Source organism: Anomaloglossus baeobatrachus, chromosome 8 (genome assembly GCF_048569485.1).
Source record: "Anomaloglossus baeobatrachus isolate aAnoBae1 chromosome 8, aAnoBae1.hap1, whole genome shotgun sequence".
Lineage (NCBI taxonomy): Eukaryota > Metazoa > Chordata > Amphibia > Anura > Aromobatidae > Anomaloglossus > Anomaloglossus baeobatrachus.
In genome coordinates this window covers 40013283-40032944 of record NC_134360.1, presented here as the reverse complement: position 1 = coordinate 40032944, position 19662 = coordinate 40013283, and the positions used below count along the sequence as shown (strand labels likewise).

Here is a 19662-nt window from a genome sequence, read left to right as displayed (position 1 = left end):
ATGGCACCAGCGCTCCATGCGCGGTCCCCACGGGGACACAGAGTACCTCACAGTAGCAGGGCCTTGTCCCTGACGATACCCGGCTCCTGTCCAGCAGATTCCCCAGGGGCTGCGGAGGGAGCACGGTCCCCTGTGCCTGGAGACCGATTAGGATCCCACTTCACCCAGAGCCCTAAAGGGATGGGGAAGGAAAACAGCATGTGGGCTCCAGCCTCTGTACCCGCAATGGGTACCTCAACCTTAACACCGCCGACCAGAGTGGGGTGAGAAGGGAGCATGCTGGGGGCCCTAATATGGGCCCTCTTTTCTTCCATCCGACATAGTCAGCAGCTGCTGCTGACTAAGATGTGGAGCTATGCGTGCATGTGTGCCTCCTTCGCACAAAGCATAAAAACTGAGGAGCCCGTGATGCACGGGAGGGTGTATAGCAGAGGGGAGGGGTTTACACTTTTAAGTGTAATACTTTGTGTGGCCTCCGGAGGCAGTAGCTATACACCCAATTGTCTGGGTCTCCCAATGGAGCGACAAAGAAATATATAATAATAATTCTGAAACTGAATGTTTTTAAAAAGTGTTTTGTTTTTTTTGTAATTCTATTTTTTTTCTGTATAATTGTACAACAGTTCAAAATGACAGTTTTGCATAATAATCTAATTCTATTAACAGCCATTCAAAAAATTGAACTACTTTTCCAACACTTGCCATCCGGAACAAAAAGGAGAAAAGAAAAAGAAAAAGAAAAAAAAAGAAAAGAAAAAATAATGAAGATCAACCCTTTCACTGCCTACACAATTCTCTGCAGGTTGGTGGAGCGCTGAAAGGGTTAAACAAGAAAAAAGCAAAAAAAATAAAAACAAACATGGAAAAGAGCAAAGTCTGGAACGATCTGCCTCTTATGGCATCTACTAGGAGAAAGGAAGGAGCCTGGGACTTAAGAAAAACGTATTAAAAGGAGGAGGAAAAAATACGAACGGGCCACGTTCCAAAATTAACGAGCGGGGTATTAAAAGTGGATTCTCTGATTTTCTTCACATTCTTCAGAGCTACTGGGTTTCTTTGCAGCATCGGTTCCTCCTCGCTCCACAACATGCGCTCACTCCTGCGGACAACGCGTCACCGTTTATGTATCATGGAAGTCCTTTAACAAAGTTCTTCTTCGCTGCTCGGCTATATGCATCTGATTCTCCAGGTCCTGCGGAAGAACAGATAGGGCTGAATTATTAAAGAAAAAGATGGCAAGTTTCCCCCTAACAGTGCCATCTGTCTATAGAATGTGTCTCGCATTACAGCTCATCTACATTGAAATGAATGGGGATTAAAGCAATACCAGACATGACCTCTGGACAGGTGTGGCACTGTCTTTCTAGAAGGAAACCTTTCTAATATTTTGCGACCACATACAAAGTCCACCCTTGAAAACGTCTGTCCAAATTATGTTTTTTTTTTAATGCAAATCACCCACAGTGCCTAGATCCACCACTAGGGGGAGCTTAATGTTTACTACTTATATATTGAGCTTATAGAATGTTTTTCCTAATTTCTAAGGGGATTTACGTTTTCATGAAAGTTGTGTTCCCAGGCGCAGTTGTTTAAAGGGGGAGGGGGGGGGGGGAAGAGTTACGAGCCGCTGAGCTCCCCGATTGGCAGCAGCATTGACAAGATGTCAGCGCTACAGACACCAGGAAGGGCAGGGGAGAATAGTGTGTGTATATATGTGTGTGTGTGTGTATATATGTGTGTGTATATATGTGTGTGTATATGTGTGTGTGTATATAATATATATATATATATATATATATATGTATGTGTGTGTATGTGTGTGTGTATGTGTGTGTGTGTGTGTGTGTGTGTGTGTGTATGTGTATATATATATATATATATATATATATATATATATACACATATACATACGTGTATGTATATATATATACACACACACATATATATACATATATATATACATACATATATGTATATTTTTTTTAATCTGGGGACACAATTTGTTATCCATGCCAATTTTATTATAGAATAGTTTTACTAAGTGGCTAGAAGGACCTGTGCTGATGTCATACCCATGTGACCAGAAGGGGCAGGGCCTCAGCCAACAGTCAAATAACGTTGCTTCCAGATTTCAGCTATGGTGGCTGAGGCCCCGCCCCTTCTGGTCACATGGGTATGATATCAGCACAGGTCCTAACCACTTAGCAAAACTATTCTATAATAGAATTAGCATAAATACCAGATAAGGGGAGGACAGACAGGCAGGTGGGCGGGAATCACTATCAAAACCCCACCCCAGCTATCAGCAGTTGTGGTCATTCAAAAAGCTGCTCATTTTACAAACTTTACTTTACTTGTGTTTCAAAACCTATTCAACCTAGCTGACAACTAAGGCTGCTTTCACACCTCCGGTTTTAGCAGAGCCGGCCAATCCGGCTCTAAAACCTATGCAACGGATGCGGCGACAATACCGCATCCTTTGCATACGTTTTTGACATGCGGCCCGTCCAGTTTTTGCCGCTTGCGGCACGCTACTGAACATGCGGAGTGGAAAAAAACTGCATGCGGCAGCCGGATGCAATGTTTGCCGCAGGACGCCGCATGCGGCGTCCATAGGCATGCATTGCAAATTGCGCCGCATCGGTCGGATACGGCGCGATGCAGTTTTTTTTGGCGGACAAAAAAGGTGCCAGGCAGCGTTCCATCCGGCCGCCGTATCGGCTAAATCTGCCGCATGCGGCAAAAACCGGACTGAACGCAAGTCCATGCGGCACAATCCGGCACTAATGAAAGTCTATGCAAAAAAAACGCAACCGGCAGCAAAAACCAAAAACGGTTGCGTTTTTTCTGCAAAGAGCCGGATTGTGCCTCACAGCAAAAACCGGATGTGTGAAAGCAGCCTAAAGGTATATATAGAATCAGGCTGTATAGCACTGGCTTTAGTTTATATAAGAAAATCCTGGTGATTGGTGCGCTTTAATACATTTATAACAGGTGTAGATACACCGTAAATCTCTGATCAATGGGACCTACATCTGTCTCTAGTATGGCGGCACCCAACTCCCCCATCCCATCTCAAGACCACCATGAATAAAGAGGCAGCCATCCACATCTATGAGAGATCAGGCATGCTGGTCTGTTTTTGAAACTCCCATAGAAGTGAATGGGGGAACAAAACACATGCACATCCTCTCCATTAATAGTGACCTCAAGAAGGGGAATAGAGTCCCAGAGGTGTGATATACATTAATTTAGATGAGTCATTATGAAGGGATCCTAAATCTACTGTTTTAAGACGCCGTTCTGTAAAACATTCCCTAAACACTGGAAATCCGCACATAAAACAGCCGTCACTCCAACTGCATCGCAAACCTTATGGTTCCCATGTAAATTGAAGAGTTGGAAATAAAAGCCAATACTCACCCCCCTGTCGTAGCTGTCGGCCCTTTCCACCTTCCAGGAAAGGTTCTCGATCTCTGCCTCCAGCTGGGCCTGCTGATACTCAAACTAAGGGAGGAAATCAGCAATATGTGAACACGGGCGTACATATGGTACCATATAAGACTAAAGATCGGACCGCGCGTGGGAACTTACCAGCTTCTTGCGTGGGCCGGACTCCATGTAGTAAGCGTAGGGATATGTGTATTGCAGAGTGTATCGGCACTGAATGTAGAGGGAAGAGAAAAACAAAAACTGGCATCAATGTTGGCAATAACCCTTTAAATCTGCCCGAAGCAACTTCCTATGGCACATTAGTGAATACATTGTCTCCTGCAGCCTGCCTGCTCAGATCTGTAAAGGTCTCAGGCAAGTGCTAGGATTGACCTGCCCAGGAACCTGTATAGGAAATACAGAGTGAGAACCATCGTATTTTTTGAATTTTTAAAATGCACTTTTCTTCCCAAAAATTTGGGAGGAAAATGAAGGGTGTGTCTTATAAGCCAAATGTAGCTTACCAGGAGGTGGTGGAGAGGGGTCACAGTAAGCAGGGCTGATGCTACGGGCGCTGCCATCCTGAAATGTCGGCGGTGCAGACTTAAAAAAAAAAAAGGCGCCCGGAGTCTGCGTGTGTGCAGATGGCGTTCTCGGCTCAAGATCTCATCTGCGCACGCGCTGCTTCAGCCCACTGATCTCCCAGGAGCGGATGTAAGAAAAATCGCGCCCGGAGGTGGCGCGTGTGCGCAGATATGATCTCGGCTTGTCATTGAGCCGATAGCTCAACCTGCGCCATTTCTTTGAAGCCCGCACCGCCGACAGTCTCTGGAAGTTCCTCCTGCCTCACAGCGCCCGCATCGACCATCTGGGACACCGCCGCAGCATCGCCCCTGTCTCCTGTAACTCTGCTCCAACACCGCTGCTGCCCCCCGGTAAGACACCACCGGATTATAAGACGGACCCTTTTTTCTTTTCTCTAAAGTTGGGGTGCGTCTTATAAAACGAAAAATACAGTATTTCCTATTTAGGCTCCTGGGAGGGTGATAACCACTGCTGGAAAGAAGAAAATGGTGGAAGAACAATGGGAAGAATAAAGTGAGCGGAGGCGAAAAACGGAAAAAATGGGCACCATACTGTGCAGCCAGTGACTGAGGTCTGACCCGTGCATCGGCTAATCAGGCCGGAACGTCTCACCTTTGCCAGCAGCTTTGCAGCATTTTGCAGGTACTGCCAATCAATCCAGGTGCCGAGGTTGTTCATTACCCGTTCCTGAATCTTCTCCTGAATTTGCTGGTAGGTCTGAGCTTCCAATTGCAGACTCTTATTATGATTTTCCCACTGCCGGACAATCAAACAAGAGAGGATACATTATAAGCTTTCTTTATACGAGCATCCCTACGATAGGCGGTTACGCTTTTTTGGAAATCACTGTCTTTCGGCGGATCTTACCCTCTCAAAGTAAAAGAGGTATTTCTTGAGGGCCTCTCTGGCCTGAGCCTGCTGACTCTGGTTTACAATATCGGGGTTTTCTTTATATCGGCTGCACTCGTAGTATTCGCTTCCATGTGTTTTCCAGTCACCAAGGCACATCCAGCAGAAATCTGACAACACAGTCACTGGATTATTACATAAACAGAAACATTTTGCACCCTGTGGCTGTCAGTGCATGCTGGGAGTTGTAGTTGTGTAACAGCAGAATGCAACCAATGGCCTACAGTAATGGGCAGCGCTAACCCTTGATGCACCTGAGGGTCATGTGTCCGTACAGATACATAAATCTAATGTTCTCCATCACCGTGATATGAGCTGAAGACACTTACCATGCTTGCATTTCGAACATTGCTGTAAGAGATTAAATATAGTGTTACATGAGGTTCATCCAAACACTCGGGTCATGTGCAATGTTCAATGGGGGATGCGGTCAATCGATATCCATGCAATGAATGTCTAAGAAAAGGGGTCCGACAAGACGGAGAACAAAGCATCCAACTTTTCAGATATTTTTGGCATGTAAGAGGTAGGAGCCACAAACATCTAAGTCCACTTTCACACTGCGTTGTGATCTCCGTTCAGTGGTCCCCTCCGAACGCCCTTGCAAAAAGGATCCTGGACGCATGCTCTGTTGTGCACCATTTTCGGGAGTATACGCTTTCTGAAGGTGGATACCCAGACGTAGTAGACTGTATCTGGGTGTCATATGTTTTCTAGAGGCAGACACCCAGATACACTCTACTATGTCCGGGTGTCTGTCCCCAGAAAGAGTATACTCCAGAAAATGGTGCACAACACAGCACACGGTGACTGTACCATTATAGTTAATGGCCCCATCGGCAAATGCCGCCGAAACCAGTTTTGCAGGGGGTTCGGACACAAGCACCGATAAGACCACTGAATGGAGGTCAGAACGCAATGTGAAAAGGGCCCAAGGGGATTTTCCCTTGTGCTAGGATATGATCAGTGAAGGTCTGACCTCTAGGACCCCCACTGATCCTGAGAGCAAAGGAACTACAGTGTTGATGCTCCTGGCACAGTCTTGCCATTCCAGTCACCTACTTTGCAGGGGGAACATCAGAACAACTCATTGATAGTCAATGGTGACATTCTGAAGTTCCCTGGTGGTCAGGTGTACCAATGCAGTGAACAACAAACTGTACACCCACTGAACATAAAGTGATGGCATATCGTAGCAATATGACATCACTTTGAGCCAAGAATACCCCTTTAAAGGCCCTGTGCATACGCTGTTGTTTTTGACACTTTTTTTTTTTTTAAATCTGCTTGCCTCTCCTGAAGCCAGCAAAGTCTATGGGATTTTGGACTTGGGCTATGTGCGCACGTGTGCGTATTGCATGGAGTTAAGCTGCGTTCTGCACCGCAGCGTAACTGCATGCATCCTGAGTCCCCAGCATAATCTATGAAGATTGTGCATGAGACGAGCGCACGTGGCGTATTAGAGCGCAGCGATTCGGCTGCTGTCCGAAGCGTGCGTTCTAAGAAGTGACATGTCACTTCTTTGGTGCGCTTTCCATGCTGTCTATAGGGAGAGGCAGCATGCAGAGCGCACAAATTCTGCAGGCACCATGCGCTTCAGAACGGAGCTTTTCAGCTGCGCTCTGAAGCGGACCTTTTGTGTGCGGTGCAGAGCGCACACAGCCTTACTGTGCATAGAGTGCGGTGTTTTTCCATGCGGTTTTGGTGCAGATTTTGAAGCAGAAAAAAAAAAATCCGCAGCATGTCAATTATTGCTCAGGTTTAGCTGCGTTTTTTCACCCATTGACTTAAATTCATTGACTTTCTTCATGGGCCCAAAAAAAAAAAAAAATCAAAACCACACCTGGTTTTGACAGCGTTTTTTGCCACAGCGTGCAGATCTGGAGCAGAAAATGTCTGCACCAAATCTGCAGAATGTGCACTTAGCCTTATAGAAAACCACAATACTGAACAGTCCGCCTAATAAATCATAGAGGGGGAGCCAGCACTGCCTATGACCGGCATGCTACAAATAAAAAGTGTAAAATTCACAAATTCATTCCTACTGTACTATAATGCAAAATGAGATTTATAGCAAACAACTGATCAATAATTTGAGCCGCCCCTGCCACGTCACGGCAAATCTCAACAGGGGGTATATTATATGATTTACCATTGTGCCATACGGCCTCCTAAATATTTTAATAAGCAGAACCATATAAAAGCAAAACTATATAAAAAGCACCATTTACTTGGGCCTGCTCCGCCTTTATCCATGGCTGCTGGTCAGACACTGAGGACTAGTTCTGACATTGTGCTAGTGTGTGTGGCCTCGCTGCATATACTGGCACCTGGACTGCATTTATTCGCAGTTATCTGTCTTTGAAACATGGGAGCGGATCTGAGATGTCACAAGTATATGTGTTGCTTTTATATGGTTCTGCTTATTAAAATATTTAGGAGGCCGCATGGCACAATGGTAAATTATATTATATAGAGTAGGACCCCCCCTATTGAGATTTGCCGTGACGTGGCAGGGGTGGCTCAAATTATTGATCAATTGTTTGCTAAAAATCTCATTTTGCATTATAGTACAGTAGGAATGAATTTGTGAATTTTACACTTTTTATTTGTTGCATGCCATTCATAGGCAGTGCTGGCTCCCCCCTCTCTATAATGAACAGTCCGGCAAAGGCTACTTTCACACATCAGTTTTTTTCCCCATCAGGCACAATCCGGAAAAAAAACGGATAAAACGGATCCGGCGCCGGATCCGTTTTATCCCCATTGATTTGTATTAGTGCCTGATGGCCTTGTGTTGCATCCGGCTTTTGCCGGATCCCTCATGTTTGGCTAATGCGGCAACCGGATGGAACGTCTCTGCCAAAAAAACGCATCGCGCCGGATCCGGCACGATACGGCGTGATTTACAGTAAAAGCCTATGGACGCCGGATCCAGTGTAATGCAGCAAAAAAAGAGAATTTTGTTACCGTAAATTCTTTCTTATAGTTCCATATTGGGAGACCCAGACCATGGGTGTTTAGCTTCTGCCTCCGGAGGACACACAAAGTAATACACTTAAAAGTGTAGCTCCTCCCTCTGAACTTATACACCCCCTGATAGCCAGTCCTAGCCAGTTTAGTGCAAAAGCTGAAGGAGAATAGCCACCCACAAGTAGAACAGAGTAAGAACCGGAACAACCGGAGACTCTGTCCACGACAACAGCCGGTGATAACACGCGGAACAAGAAAATTGCCAACAGGCAACAGGGAGGGTGCTGGGTCTCCCAATACGGAACTATAAGAAAAAATTTACGGTAAGTAACAAAATTCTCTTTCTTTATCGTTCCTTTGGGAGACCCAGACATTGGGACGTCTCAAAGCTGTCCCTGGGTGGGAATAAACAGAAAAAACTAAGAAGTAGGCGGAGCCTAACTTCACAAGCGGGCGACAGCCGCCTGAAGAATGCGTCTGCCCAAGCTCGCATCTGCCGAAGCATGAGCATGCACTTTGTAGTGCTTCGAAAAGGTATGCAGGCTAGTCCAAGTGGCAGCCTGACAGACTTGTTGAGCCGTAGCCTGGTGCCTGAAAGCCCAAGAGGCACCGACAGCTCTGGTCGAGTGTGCTTTGATCCCCGGCGGGGGAGGCACCTGAGTACTCTGGTAGGCGTCCGAAATGGTCGATCTAATCCAACGGGCCAAGGTCGGCTTAGAAGCAGAGAGACCCTTGCGCCGCCCTGTGGTTAGCACAAAAAGAGGTGCACCGCCTAAGCGCAGCGGTGCGAGACACATAGATCCGGGAGAGCACGCACCAGATCTAGAGTATGCAGCGCTTTCTCAAAGCGATGAACAGGGGCCGGACAGAAGGAAGGCAAGGAGATATCCTGGTTAAGGTGGAAGGGAGAGACCACCTTAGGAAGAAAGTCCGGGGTCGGACGGAGAACTACCTTGTCTTGGTGAAAAAACAAAAAAGGTGACTCCGAGGAGAGCGCAGCCAAATCAGAGACTCTCCTGAGAGAAGTTATGGCCACTAGAAAGGCCACCTTTTGAGAAAGACTATACAAAGAAACCTCCCTAAGGGGCTCGAAAGGGGGTTTCTGCAATACCGTGAGGACCAAGTTAAGGTCCCAGGGATCCAAGGGCCGCCGATAAGGCGGAAGGATGCGAGACGCACCTTGCATGAAGGTGCGGACCTGAGCCAGCCGGGCGAGACGCCGCTGGAACAACACTGATAGAGCTGAGACTTGTCCCTTGAGAGAGTTGAGGGACAGTCCTAGCTGCAGACCGGACTGTAAAAAAGACAGAAGGGTCGGCAAAGAGAATGGCCAAGGAGGATGGCCGGAAGAGCGACACCAGGACAGGAAAATTTTCCAAGTCCTGTGATAGATCTTAGCGGAGGAAGACTTACGGGCCCGAGTCATAGTGGAGATGACTTCAGGAGGAATACCAGAAGCCGTAAAAATCCAGGACTCAAGAGCCACGCCGTCAATTTGCGTGCCGCAGAATTCGGGCGGAAAACCGGACCTTGCGAGAGCAGGTCTGGACGGTCCAGAAGATGCCACGGCATCTCCACGGACAGTTGGAGCAGGTCCGGATACCAAGCTCGCCTGGGCCAGTCCGGGGCAATGAGGATGACTCGACGGCCCTCCATTCTGATCTTGCGCAGGACTCTGGGCAAGAGAGCTAGAGGGGGAAACACGTAGGACAGACGAAACTGGGATCAGTCTTGAACCAGAGCATCCGCGGCGAAGGCCTGAGGATCGTGGGAGCGAGCCACGTAAACCGGAACCTTGTTGTTGTGACGGGATGCAATTAGGTCCACGTCCGGAGTGCCCCACTTGCGGCAGATTGACTGAAACACTGCTGGGTGCAGGGACCACTCGCCACCGTCCACGGATTGACGGCTGAGATAATCTGCCTCCCAGTTTTCTACGCCAGGGATGTGGACTGCGGATAAGGTGGACTTGGAGTCCTCCGCCCATTGAAGAATGCGTTGGACCTCCAACATTGCCAGGCGGCTGCGTGTCCCGCCTTGGTGATTGATGTAGGCAACCGCTGTCGCGTTGTCTGACTGGACTCGAATGTGCCTGCCCGCCAACAGGTGGTGAAAAGCTAGAAGAGCTAGAAGCACGGCTCTGGTTTCCAGCACATTGATTGAAAGGGCTGACTCGGACGGAGTCCAAGTGCCCTGTGCTCTGTGGTGGAGATGTACCGCTCCCCAGCCGGATAGGCTGGCATCCATGGTGAGAATCACCCAGGACGGAGTCAGGAAGGAGCGCCCTTGGGACAGGGAGAGGGGTCGAAGCCACCACTGAAGAGAGCTCCTGGTCCGTGGCGACAGAGCCACTAACCTGTGTAAGGAGGAAGGCCGCTTGTCCCAACAGCGGAGGATGTCCAGCTGCAGAGGACGCAGATGGAACTGGGCAAAGGGAACCGCCTCCATGGAGGCCACCATTTGACCCAGCACCTGCATCAGACGCCTGAGGGTATAACGGCGGGGCCTCAGGAGAGAGCGCACCGCCAACCGGAGTGACAGCTGTTTGTCTAAGGGCAACTTCACAAGTGCCGGCAAAGTCTCAACCTGCATCACTAGGTACGTGAGACTCTGGGTCGGAGTCAGAGTGGATTTGGGAAGATTGACAATCCACCCGAATTGGGCTAGGGTGGCGAGAGTGAGGGAAACACTCTGCTGACAGTCTGCGCTGGATGAAGCCTTGACTAGAAGGTCGTCCAGGTAAGGGAGCACTGCCAACCCCTGGAGGTGCAGAACCGCAACCACTGCTGCCATGACCTTGGTGAATACCCGAGGGGCCGTGGCTAACCCGAAGGGGAGAGCCACGAATTGGAAATGATCCTCTCCTATCGCAAAACGTAACCAACGCTGATGTGACACTGCGATTGGCACATGCAGATAGGCATCTCTGATGTTGATGGATGCCAGGAACTCCCCTTGGGTCATAGAGGCAATGACTAATCGCAGAGACTCCATGCGAAAATGCCGCACCCGGACATGCTTGTTGAGAAGCTTGAGATCCAGGATGGGCCGGAAGGTACCGTCCTTTTTTGGAACTAGGAAGAGATTTGAGTAAAAACCTCTGAACCGTTCCTGAGCGGGAACTGGGACAATCACTCCGTTTGCCTGCAAGGACGCCACGGCCTGCGAGAAGGCGGCGGCCTTGGAGCAGGGGGAAGTTGAGAGACAAAATCTGTTTGGAGGGCTGGAAGAGAATTCTATCCTGTAGCCGTGAGATATGATATCTCTCACCCACTGATCGGAGCCTTGCTTTAACCAAGCGTCGCCAAAGTGGGAGAGCCTGCCACCGACTAAGGACGTGGCTGGAGCGGGCCGAGAGTCATGAGGAAGCTGCCTTAGTGGCAGAACCTCCTGCGGTCTTCTGCGGACGCGCTTTTGGGCGCCAGTTGGATTTCTGATCCTTGGCTGAGTTAGCGGACGAGGCGGAAGGCTTAGAGGATGACCAGTTGGAGGAACGAAACCTCGATTGATTCCTACCCTGGGCGGGTTTCCTGGTCTTGGTTTGTGGCATGGAAGTACTCTTCCCGCCAGTAGCTTCTTTAATGATTTCATCCAGCTGTTCACCAAACAGCCGTGAACCAGCAAAAGGGAGCCCAGCAAGAAACTTCTTGGAAGAAGCATCTGCCTTCCACTCTCGAAGCCACAAAATCCTGCGGATAACAAGAGAATTAGCTGAAGCCACCGCAGTGCGGTGAGAAGCCTCCAGCATGGCAGACATGGCATAGGATGAAAAAGCTGAAGCCTGAGCAGTTAAGGTAACCATCTCATGCATAGATTCCTTGGTGAGGGAATGCATCTCCTCTAGAGAAGCAGAGATGGCTTTGAGAGCCCACACTGCTGCAAAAGTCGGGGAAAACGCGGCCCCCGCAGCTTCATACACAGATTTGGCCAGAAGGTCAATCTGACGGTCAGTGGAATCCTTAAGTGAGGTGCCGTCAGCCACCGACACAACGGTCCGGGCTGATAGCCTAGACACCGGAGGGTCTACCTTTGGGGAGTGAGACCACTCCTTGACCACCTCAGGTGGAAATGGAAACCGGTCATCAGAACCACGCTTTGGAAAGCGTTTGTCAGGGCAGGCCCTGGGCTTGGTCACAGCAGTCTGAAAACTGGAGTGGTTAAAGAACACACTCTTCACTCTCTTAGGCGAGGTAAACTGATGTTTTTCTGCCAAAGAGAGTTGCTCCTCTGACACTGGCGGATTGAGATCCAGCACAGAATTAATAGAAGCAATCAAATCACTAAGATCTGAGTCACCCTCAGAGAAATCGATGGGATACATAGCCTCCGAGCCCCCAGTGAGGGCATCCTCCTCATCTTGAGAGTCAGCTCTTGAGACAGAGCCGTGGGATGGGGAGGGGGAGGAAACCCTGCGCCTTCTCTTAGAAGGACGGGGTCATCAGATGATGAATCCTCCGTGAGCTCCGATGGACGGAGGTCAGAGGATAGGAGTCCTCTGTCAAGAGTATTAGAGGCACCCTGTGAGGGGGGCTGATGCATAGTCATCAACGTCCTGGACAAAAGCCCCATGGACTCAGCAAATGACTGGGATATGGACCTAGAAAAGGACTCTACCCAGGCCGGGGGTTCAGTCACAGGTGCAGCAGCAGCCTGAGAGACCACTGGGGGTGAGACTCCAGGCTGTGGCACCGCCAAGTTAGAGCAGACATCACAATGTGGATAGGTGCTCGGCTCAGGCAGCAGGAGCTTACATGCAGTGCATGCAGAATAAAGCTTTGGAGCCTTGCTCCTTGTGTGAGACATGCTGCTGGAGTGGGGGCTTTGCAGAGAATGAACCCCAGGGAGAATATACAGAGGTCCACAACCGGAGACCGGCTGTGGCTTACCAGACCGCTGAGCGCGGTGTTGTGTGCCCTCCAGATCACGAAGCCCGGTCCCCCAGTCGCAGCACCTCAGCAGAGATGCAGAATGCAGGATGTCCCAGAGCAGAGTGAACTCTGCCTGAGAAGAGGGCGTTCCTATAAAAGAGCGGGAACTGGAGGGCTATAGGTACTTAGCTGCTGAGACGCAGGGCCATGTCCCTGGGGATGAGTGCTCCGGTCCAACAGAATCCTCAAGGGGCTGTGGATGGAGACCGGACTCCTGCCAGGCATGGAGACCGTGCTGGCTCCCACTTCAAGCCAGAGCCCAGGAGGGATGGTGAAGGAGTGCGGCTTGTAAGGCTGCAGCCCTGTAAATCAACCTTAACAACACCGCCGACACAGTGGGGTGAGAAGGGACATGCCGGGAGTCCAGACAGACCCGCTTTTCTTCAAACTCTTTCCAAAAGTCAAACAAATCAGATGAGAATGCATGTGTGGATGTATGCCTCCTGACACAAAGCAATAAACTGGCTAGGACTGGCTACCAGGGGGTGTATAAGCTCAGAGGGAGGAGCTACACTTTTAAGTGTAGTACTTTGTGTGTCCTCCGGAGGCAGAAGCTAAACACCCATGGTCTGGGTCTCCCAAAGGAACGATAAAGAAAAACGGATGCAGCTGCCGGTTCTGTTTTAAACTGAGCATGCTCCAATTTATTGTAAAAAAAACGGATGCAAAAACGGATGCGCCGGATCAGTTTTTGACAGATCAGGTATACCGGATCCGTCAAAAAACGGATCCGTTGTATCAGGCACACGCCGGATTGTGCCTGATGCCAAAAAACTGATGTGTGAAAGTAGCCTAACAAGTTAAATGCATTTTTCCTTATTACTTACCATGTGGTTGCAACCTCCATTTTTTTCAATACAGATATTGCACTTGGGGCACTAAAAAATAAAATAAATAAAATTAAAATACATAAATAAAAATTTCATACATATTTTAACAGGAGTACTAGGCCCCTCCCCATAATAAAATACAGCACTCGATTGCTTGAGTATTGCATTTATCCAAGGCCCCATTTATACAGGTCTGTCACTGGCTATATGCTGACCACTCGTGGGTCTCCTGATCTGAACTAGATGGCCTGATCTATATCTTGGGGGTCAGCAGAGCAGCGCCCGGTCTGTGCATGGTGGTCCATACTTGGACCGTGATGCATGGTTGTCTGCATGAGGTCTTACGGAGCTAGCTTCAGCCATTATCTTTCCCCCTTCAGAACAGAGTCAATCTGAATTAAGAGGTTAAATAAGATTTTCTAGTACGTGATGATGTTTTACAATACAGGGAGCCGTCATTACTGCTGACATGAAGCTGGATCGCTGACCGGGAGCACTGACACAGCAAACAGCTGCTGGAAATGCCAGTCTCTTAAAGAGACATTGCACCTTGTCCCAGTGACTATATTCTCCCTATCAGGATGAGGGCAGATGGAGGACACTTTTTAGGCCACGTTTGGCGATAAGCATTGATCGCTGTGTGTCTCACCAATATGATCCCACAGAGCACTCTACTGCTGCTCCATTTAAATGGAGAAGGGGGTCCCTGTGGGACCCCCCCCTAAGCTATCAGACACTGATTATCGGTTTTGATTGCGGGACAAATACCCCAACCCCAAACCCCCCCCCCCCAAATTTCGCACGTCTTCTACACTCCCCATCTTACGTCTTTAGTGTGAGCACTGATGTAGTTTGCCGTTTCGGAGTCGTCCGCACATTTCGTTAGCCACTTCCGGATGGTGGCGCAGTCTGTGGGGGCGTGGTACATTTGGCGGCACCGGAAGCTGATTACATTAGAAGATATAGAGAAATTATAAAAAAAAAAAAAAGTACGGAAGGTGATAACTGCATATACAATAGCAGAACCTGCCCCATCAGATCTATATTGCTGAAGGGAAGGTTATAAAAACACAACAGCCCAGCACGTGAAGGGTCAAAGTAAATGGCAGGAGATTGATAGATGCGGAGTAGCTGGCCGCCCTTTATAAATAGCCCTGGAAGATGATGCAAGTTTACAGATTTTTCCTGACAGTAACCCATTTGTGTCTGAAGGCTTCATGCCGGATATTTCAGATCCGTGCAGAACGATTTATTCAGACCACAACAGTCTCCCAAAGGCGCATTACCGGCCAATGCTATAGATGGGGTGGTGCGCCCCAATAAACTGATCTGAACCCACTAATAACACAACCTTACTAATTGTTTAAAGGGAACCTGTCACCACTTTTCGGCCTTTAAGCTGCGGCCACCACCACTGGGCTCTTATATAAGTATTCTAAGTAGGCCGAAAAAGTGGTGACAGGTTCCCTTTAAACTAAAAGTCTCACCCTTCTGGGCTGCATTCTATGAAGGTGCACCTTGTGCCTTGACTCCCCTTGCAGACCCCAAAAATAACTGTATAAAAGCTATCCGCCACATATGCAAATTACCTCATCTAGTCGGGTGGGCGTCCTCTTTTTCGGCTCCTGTCCCCCCTCCTGCCGCTGTTCGCCGTCCTCCGTCCTTGATTGACGTGATGACGCCTCCGTCATCAACCTCCTTCCTCTTTCAAATCTCGCGCCTGTGCAGTCATGTTTGCTCGCGCTGGCGCAGTTCGCGAGCAGAGCAAAAAAAAAAAAAAACATAGCTGAGCGCGCCGGTGGTGAGCTAAAATGCACAGGCGCGACATTATAGTTGGCGGTGTGCATGACCTCACCAGCATCATCCTCGTACCTGACCATATTCTCGCGCCTGTGCATTTAGCTCACCGGCGCGCGCGAGGGCAGCTATGCTTTCTGCTCTGCCCGCGATATGACAGAGCGAACTGCGCCTGCGCGAGCCAACCTAACTGCACAGGCGCGAGATTTGAAATAGCAAGGAGGATGATGACAGAGGAGTCATCACGTCAATCAAGAAAGGAGGACGGTGAACAGCGGCAGGAGGGGGGACAGGAGCCGAAAAAGAAGATGACCACCTGACTAGATGAGGTAATTTGCATACGTGGCGGACAGGTTTTATAAAGTTATTTTTGGGGTCTGCAAGGGGAGTCAGGGCACAAGGTGCACCGTCATAGAATGCAGCCCAGGAGCTGCAGAAGGTGACACTTTTAGTTTAATAGTGAAAAAACTGGTGACAGGTTCCCTTTAATGTGTCAAGTCTCGAACGAGGGTTGAAGAATCACTTACCAGAAGACCTCACTGCACCTAATGCACTGCACCCGCCGAGCCTTCGGCTCCTGAACCTGTATGACCATTGGGCAGTCAGCACCGGGGCAGAGCTGTAGCTGATAGTGGCTCTGAAGGGGGGAACAAAGGGAGAAATCATTCCTCATTTTCATACTGCAAAAGGAAAGAGCCTAAATCAATGGAAAAGCTGATTTAGGCTGTGTGTGCACAGTACGTTTTGGTGCAGTTGGTTGCCTAAATTTGCAGGTATCTCTTCATGCCACCAAAGTCCATGAGAATTGTTGTGCGCACATTGCTTATTTTTTACTTGCAGATTTGGCGCAGAAAATAAACTGCAGCATGTCAATTGTTGGTGCATTTTTTCCTGCTTTTTTAGTCCTCCTATTCATTAAAAAAAACGCATGCGTTCCGTTCTTTAAATAATAATTTTATTAATTTATATAGTGCTATTAATTCCACAGCGCTTTACATACATTGACACCACTGTCCCCATTGGGGCTCACAATCTAGAGTCCCTATCAGTATGTCTTTCGAGTGTGGGAGGAAACCGGAGAACCCGGGAGGAAACCCACGCAAATACGGGGAGAACATACAAACTCCTTGCAGATGTTGTCCTTGGTGGGATTTGAACCCAGGACCCCAGCGCTGCAAGACTGCAGTGCTAACCACTGAGCCACCATGCCGCTTGGTGCATTTTTGTGCCAGAAGGTGCATATTTCAAGCAAAAAAAATGTCTGCACATACCCTTAGGAGGAAACTGCTCCAGCGTTTTTAAAGACAAATGAGAAACAAAAAAATGGAAGCAGCACTCCTATAATAGTTCAAATTAAAGGACTTTAAACCCTTCATGGCAGGGCGCTTTTCCGTTTTTCGCTCCCCTTCTTCCGAGAATCGTAACTTTTTTTTATTTTTCCGTCACTCTTGCCATATAAAGGGCTTATTTTTTGCGGGACAGGTTTTACTTTTAAATGAAACCATGAGTTTTACCATATAGTGTACTGGAAAACGGCGAAAACAATTTCAAGTGCGGAAAAATTGAAAAAAAGTGCAATGTTTTGGAGATATTTTATTCAGTGTTTACTAGGTGGTAAAACTGATGTGTGGGTGTGATGCCTCACGTTTGTGCGAGTTCGTAGATCCCAAACATGTATGGGTTTACTTTTATTTAAGGGGTTAAAAAAATTCAGGAATTTGTCACAAAAAAAGGGAATTTTGTTTACTTACCGTAAATTCCTTTTCTTCTAGCTCCTATTGGGAGACCCAGACAATTGGGTGTATAGCTTCTGCCTCTGGAGGCCACACAAAGTATTACACTTTAAAAGTGTAACCCCCTCCCCTCTGCCTATACACCCTCCCGTGCATCACGGGCTCCTCAGTTTTGGTGCAAAAGCAAGAAGGAGAAAACTTATAAATTGGTCTAGGGTAAATTCAATCCGGAGGATGTTCGGAGAACTGAAGACCATGAACCAAAAGAACAATTCAACATGAACAACATGTGTACACAAAAGAACAACAGCCCGAAGGGAACAGGGGCGGGTGCTGGGTCTCCCAATAGGAGCTAGAAGAAAAAGAGAATTTTGTTTACTTACCGTAAATTCTTTTTCTTATAGTTCCGACATGGGAGACCCAAACCATGGGTGTATAGCTTCTGCCTCCGGAGGACACACAAAGAACTACACTCAAACGTGTAGCTCCTCCCTCCCAGCATATACACCCCCTGGTAGCCAGTTCTAGCCAGTTTAGTGCAAAAGCTGAAGGAGGACATCCACCCACAAGTAGAGAGAGCAAAACCCGGAACAACCGGAACCTCTGTCTACAACAACAGCCGGTGAAAACACACGGAACAAGAAAGCTGCCAACAGGCAACAGGGAGGGTGCTGGGTCTCCCATGTCGGAACTATAAGAAAAAGAATTTACGGTAAGTAACAAAATTCTCTTTTTCTTTATCGTTCCTTATGGGAGACCCAGACCATGGGACGTCTCAAAGCAGTCCATGGGTGGAAAATAAACAGACACTGAGAAGTAGGCGAAACCTAACTTCACAAATGGGCGACAGCCGTCCGAAGGATGCGTCCGCCCAAGCTCGCATCTGCCAAAGCATGAGCATGCACTTGATAGTGCTTCGAAAAAAAAAAGTGCAGACTAGACCACGTGGCAGCCTGACAGACCTGCTGAGCCGTAGCCCAAGAGGCACCGACGGCTCTGGTCGAGTGCGCCTTAATCCCCAGCGGGGGAGGCATCTGAGAACATTGGTAGGCATCGGATATGGCCGACCTATTCAATGAGCTAGGGTCGCATGAGAAGCCGAGAGACCCTTGCGCTGACGTATGGTCAGCACACGAGAGAGGTGCACCGCCTAAGAAACAGCGGTGCGTGACACATAGATCCGGAGCGTCCGCACCAAATCTAAAGCATGCAACGCTTTCTCAAAGCGATGCACAGGGGCCGAACAAAGGGAAGACAATGAAATGTCCTGGTTAAGGTGGAAAGGGGACACCACCTTAGGGAGAAGGCCCGGAGTTGGACGGAGAACCACCTTGTCTTGGCGAAAAAAACCAAAAAGGGTGACTACGAAGAGAGCACAGTCAAATAAAAGACTCTCCTGAGATAAATTATGGCCACCAGAAAGACCACTTTCTGTGAAAGACTAAACAACGAAACCTCCCTAAGAGGCTCAAAGGGGGGTTTCTGTAAGGCCATGAGGACCCGAGTAAGGTCTCAGGGATCCAGAGACCGCCGGTAAGGCGGAATGATGTAAGATGCGCCCTGCATGAAGGAGCGCACCTGGGCCAGTCGGGCGATATGCCGCTGGAACAATGCTGACAGAGCCGAGACCTGTCCCTTGAGGGAATGAGGGACAGACCTAGCTGCAGGCCGGACTGTAGAAAGGACAGGATGGTCGGCAAGGAAAAAAAACGGCCAAGGAGCATGGCCGGAAGAACGACACCAGGACAGGAAAATTCTCCAAGTCCTGAGGTAAATCCTGGCCGAGGAAGACTTCCGAGCCTGAGTCATAGTGAAGATGACCTCGGAAGGAATGCCTGAAGCCGTAAGGATTCAGGGCTCAAGAGCCACGCCGTCAATCTGAGAGCCGTAGAATTGTTGTGGAAAACGGACCCTCTGAGAGAACGTCTGGCCGGTCCGGGAGATGCCACAGCACCTCTACGAACAGACGGAGCAGGTCTGGAAACCAAGCTCGCCTGGGCCTGGGGCGATAAGTACGACCCGACGGCCCTCCATTTTGATCTTGCGCAGGACTCTGGGCAAGAGAGCTAGAGGGGGAAACACGTAGGCCAGACGGAACTGGGACCAATCTGGAACCAGCTCGTGCCAAGGCCTGAGGATCGTGGGAGCGAGCCACGTAAACCGGGACCTTGTTGTTGTGCCGGGATGCCATAGATCCACTTCCGGAGTGCCCCGCCTGCTAAATTGACCGGAACACTGCCGGATGCAGGGCTCACCCGCCGCTGCCCACGGTTAGACGGCTGGGATAATCTGCCTCCCAGTTTTCTGCGCCTGGGATGTGGACTGCGGATATGGTGGACATGGAGTCCTCCGTCCACTGAAGGATATGTTGAACCTCCAACATTGCTAGGCGGCTGAGAGTCCAAGGACTACAGCCCTGATTACTAGCACATTGATCGAAAGGGCTGATTCGGACGGTGTCCAAGTGCCCTATGC

General features: G+C 49.0%; 1 protein-coding gene across 1 annotated transcript in view; it reads right to left on the bottom strand.

Moving 5' to 3' along the window:
- Nucleotides 1-559: 559 nt before the first annotated feature.
- ARIH2 (ariadne RBR E3 ubiquitin protein ligase 2) overlaps nt 560-19662 on the bottom strand; it is a 74747-nt gene continuing 55644 nt past the window's right edge. The window contains exons 7-15 of the mRNA XM_075320737.1: nt 15982-16091; nt 14484-14601; nt 13655-13705; nt 5256-5277; nt 4885-5036; nt 4630-4773; nt 3595-3663; nt 3424-3507; nt 560-1192 (exon numbers count right to left, since the gene is read on the bottom strand). Coding sequence (XP_075176852.1) covers nt 1121-1192; nt 3424-3507; nt 3595-3663; nt 4630-4773; nt 4885-5036; nt 5256-5277; nt 13655-13705; nt 14484-14601; nt 15982-16091 — 822 coding nt within the window. The 3' untranslated portion in view covers nt 560-1120. The remainder of the gene's footprint in view (nt 1193-3423; nt 3508-3594; nt 3664-4629; nt 4774-4884; nt 5037-5255; nt 5278-13654; nt 13706-14483; nt 14602-15981; nt 16092-19662) is intronic.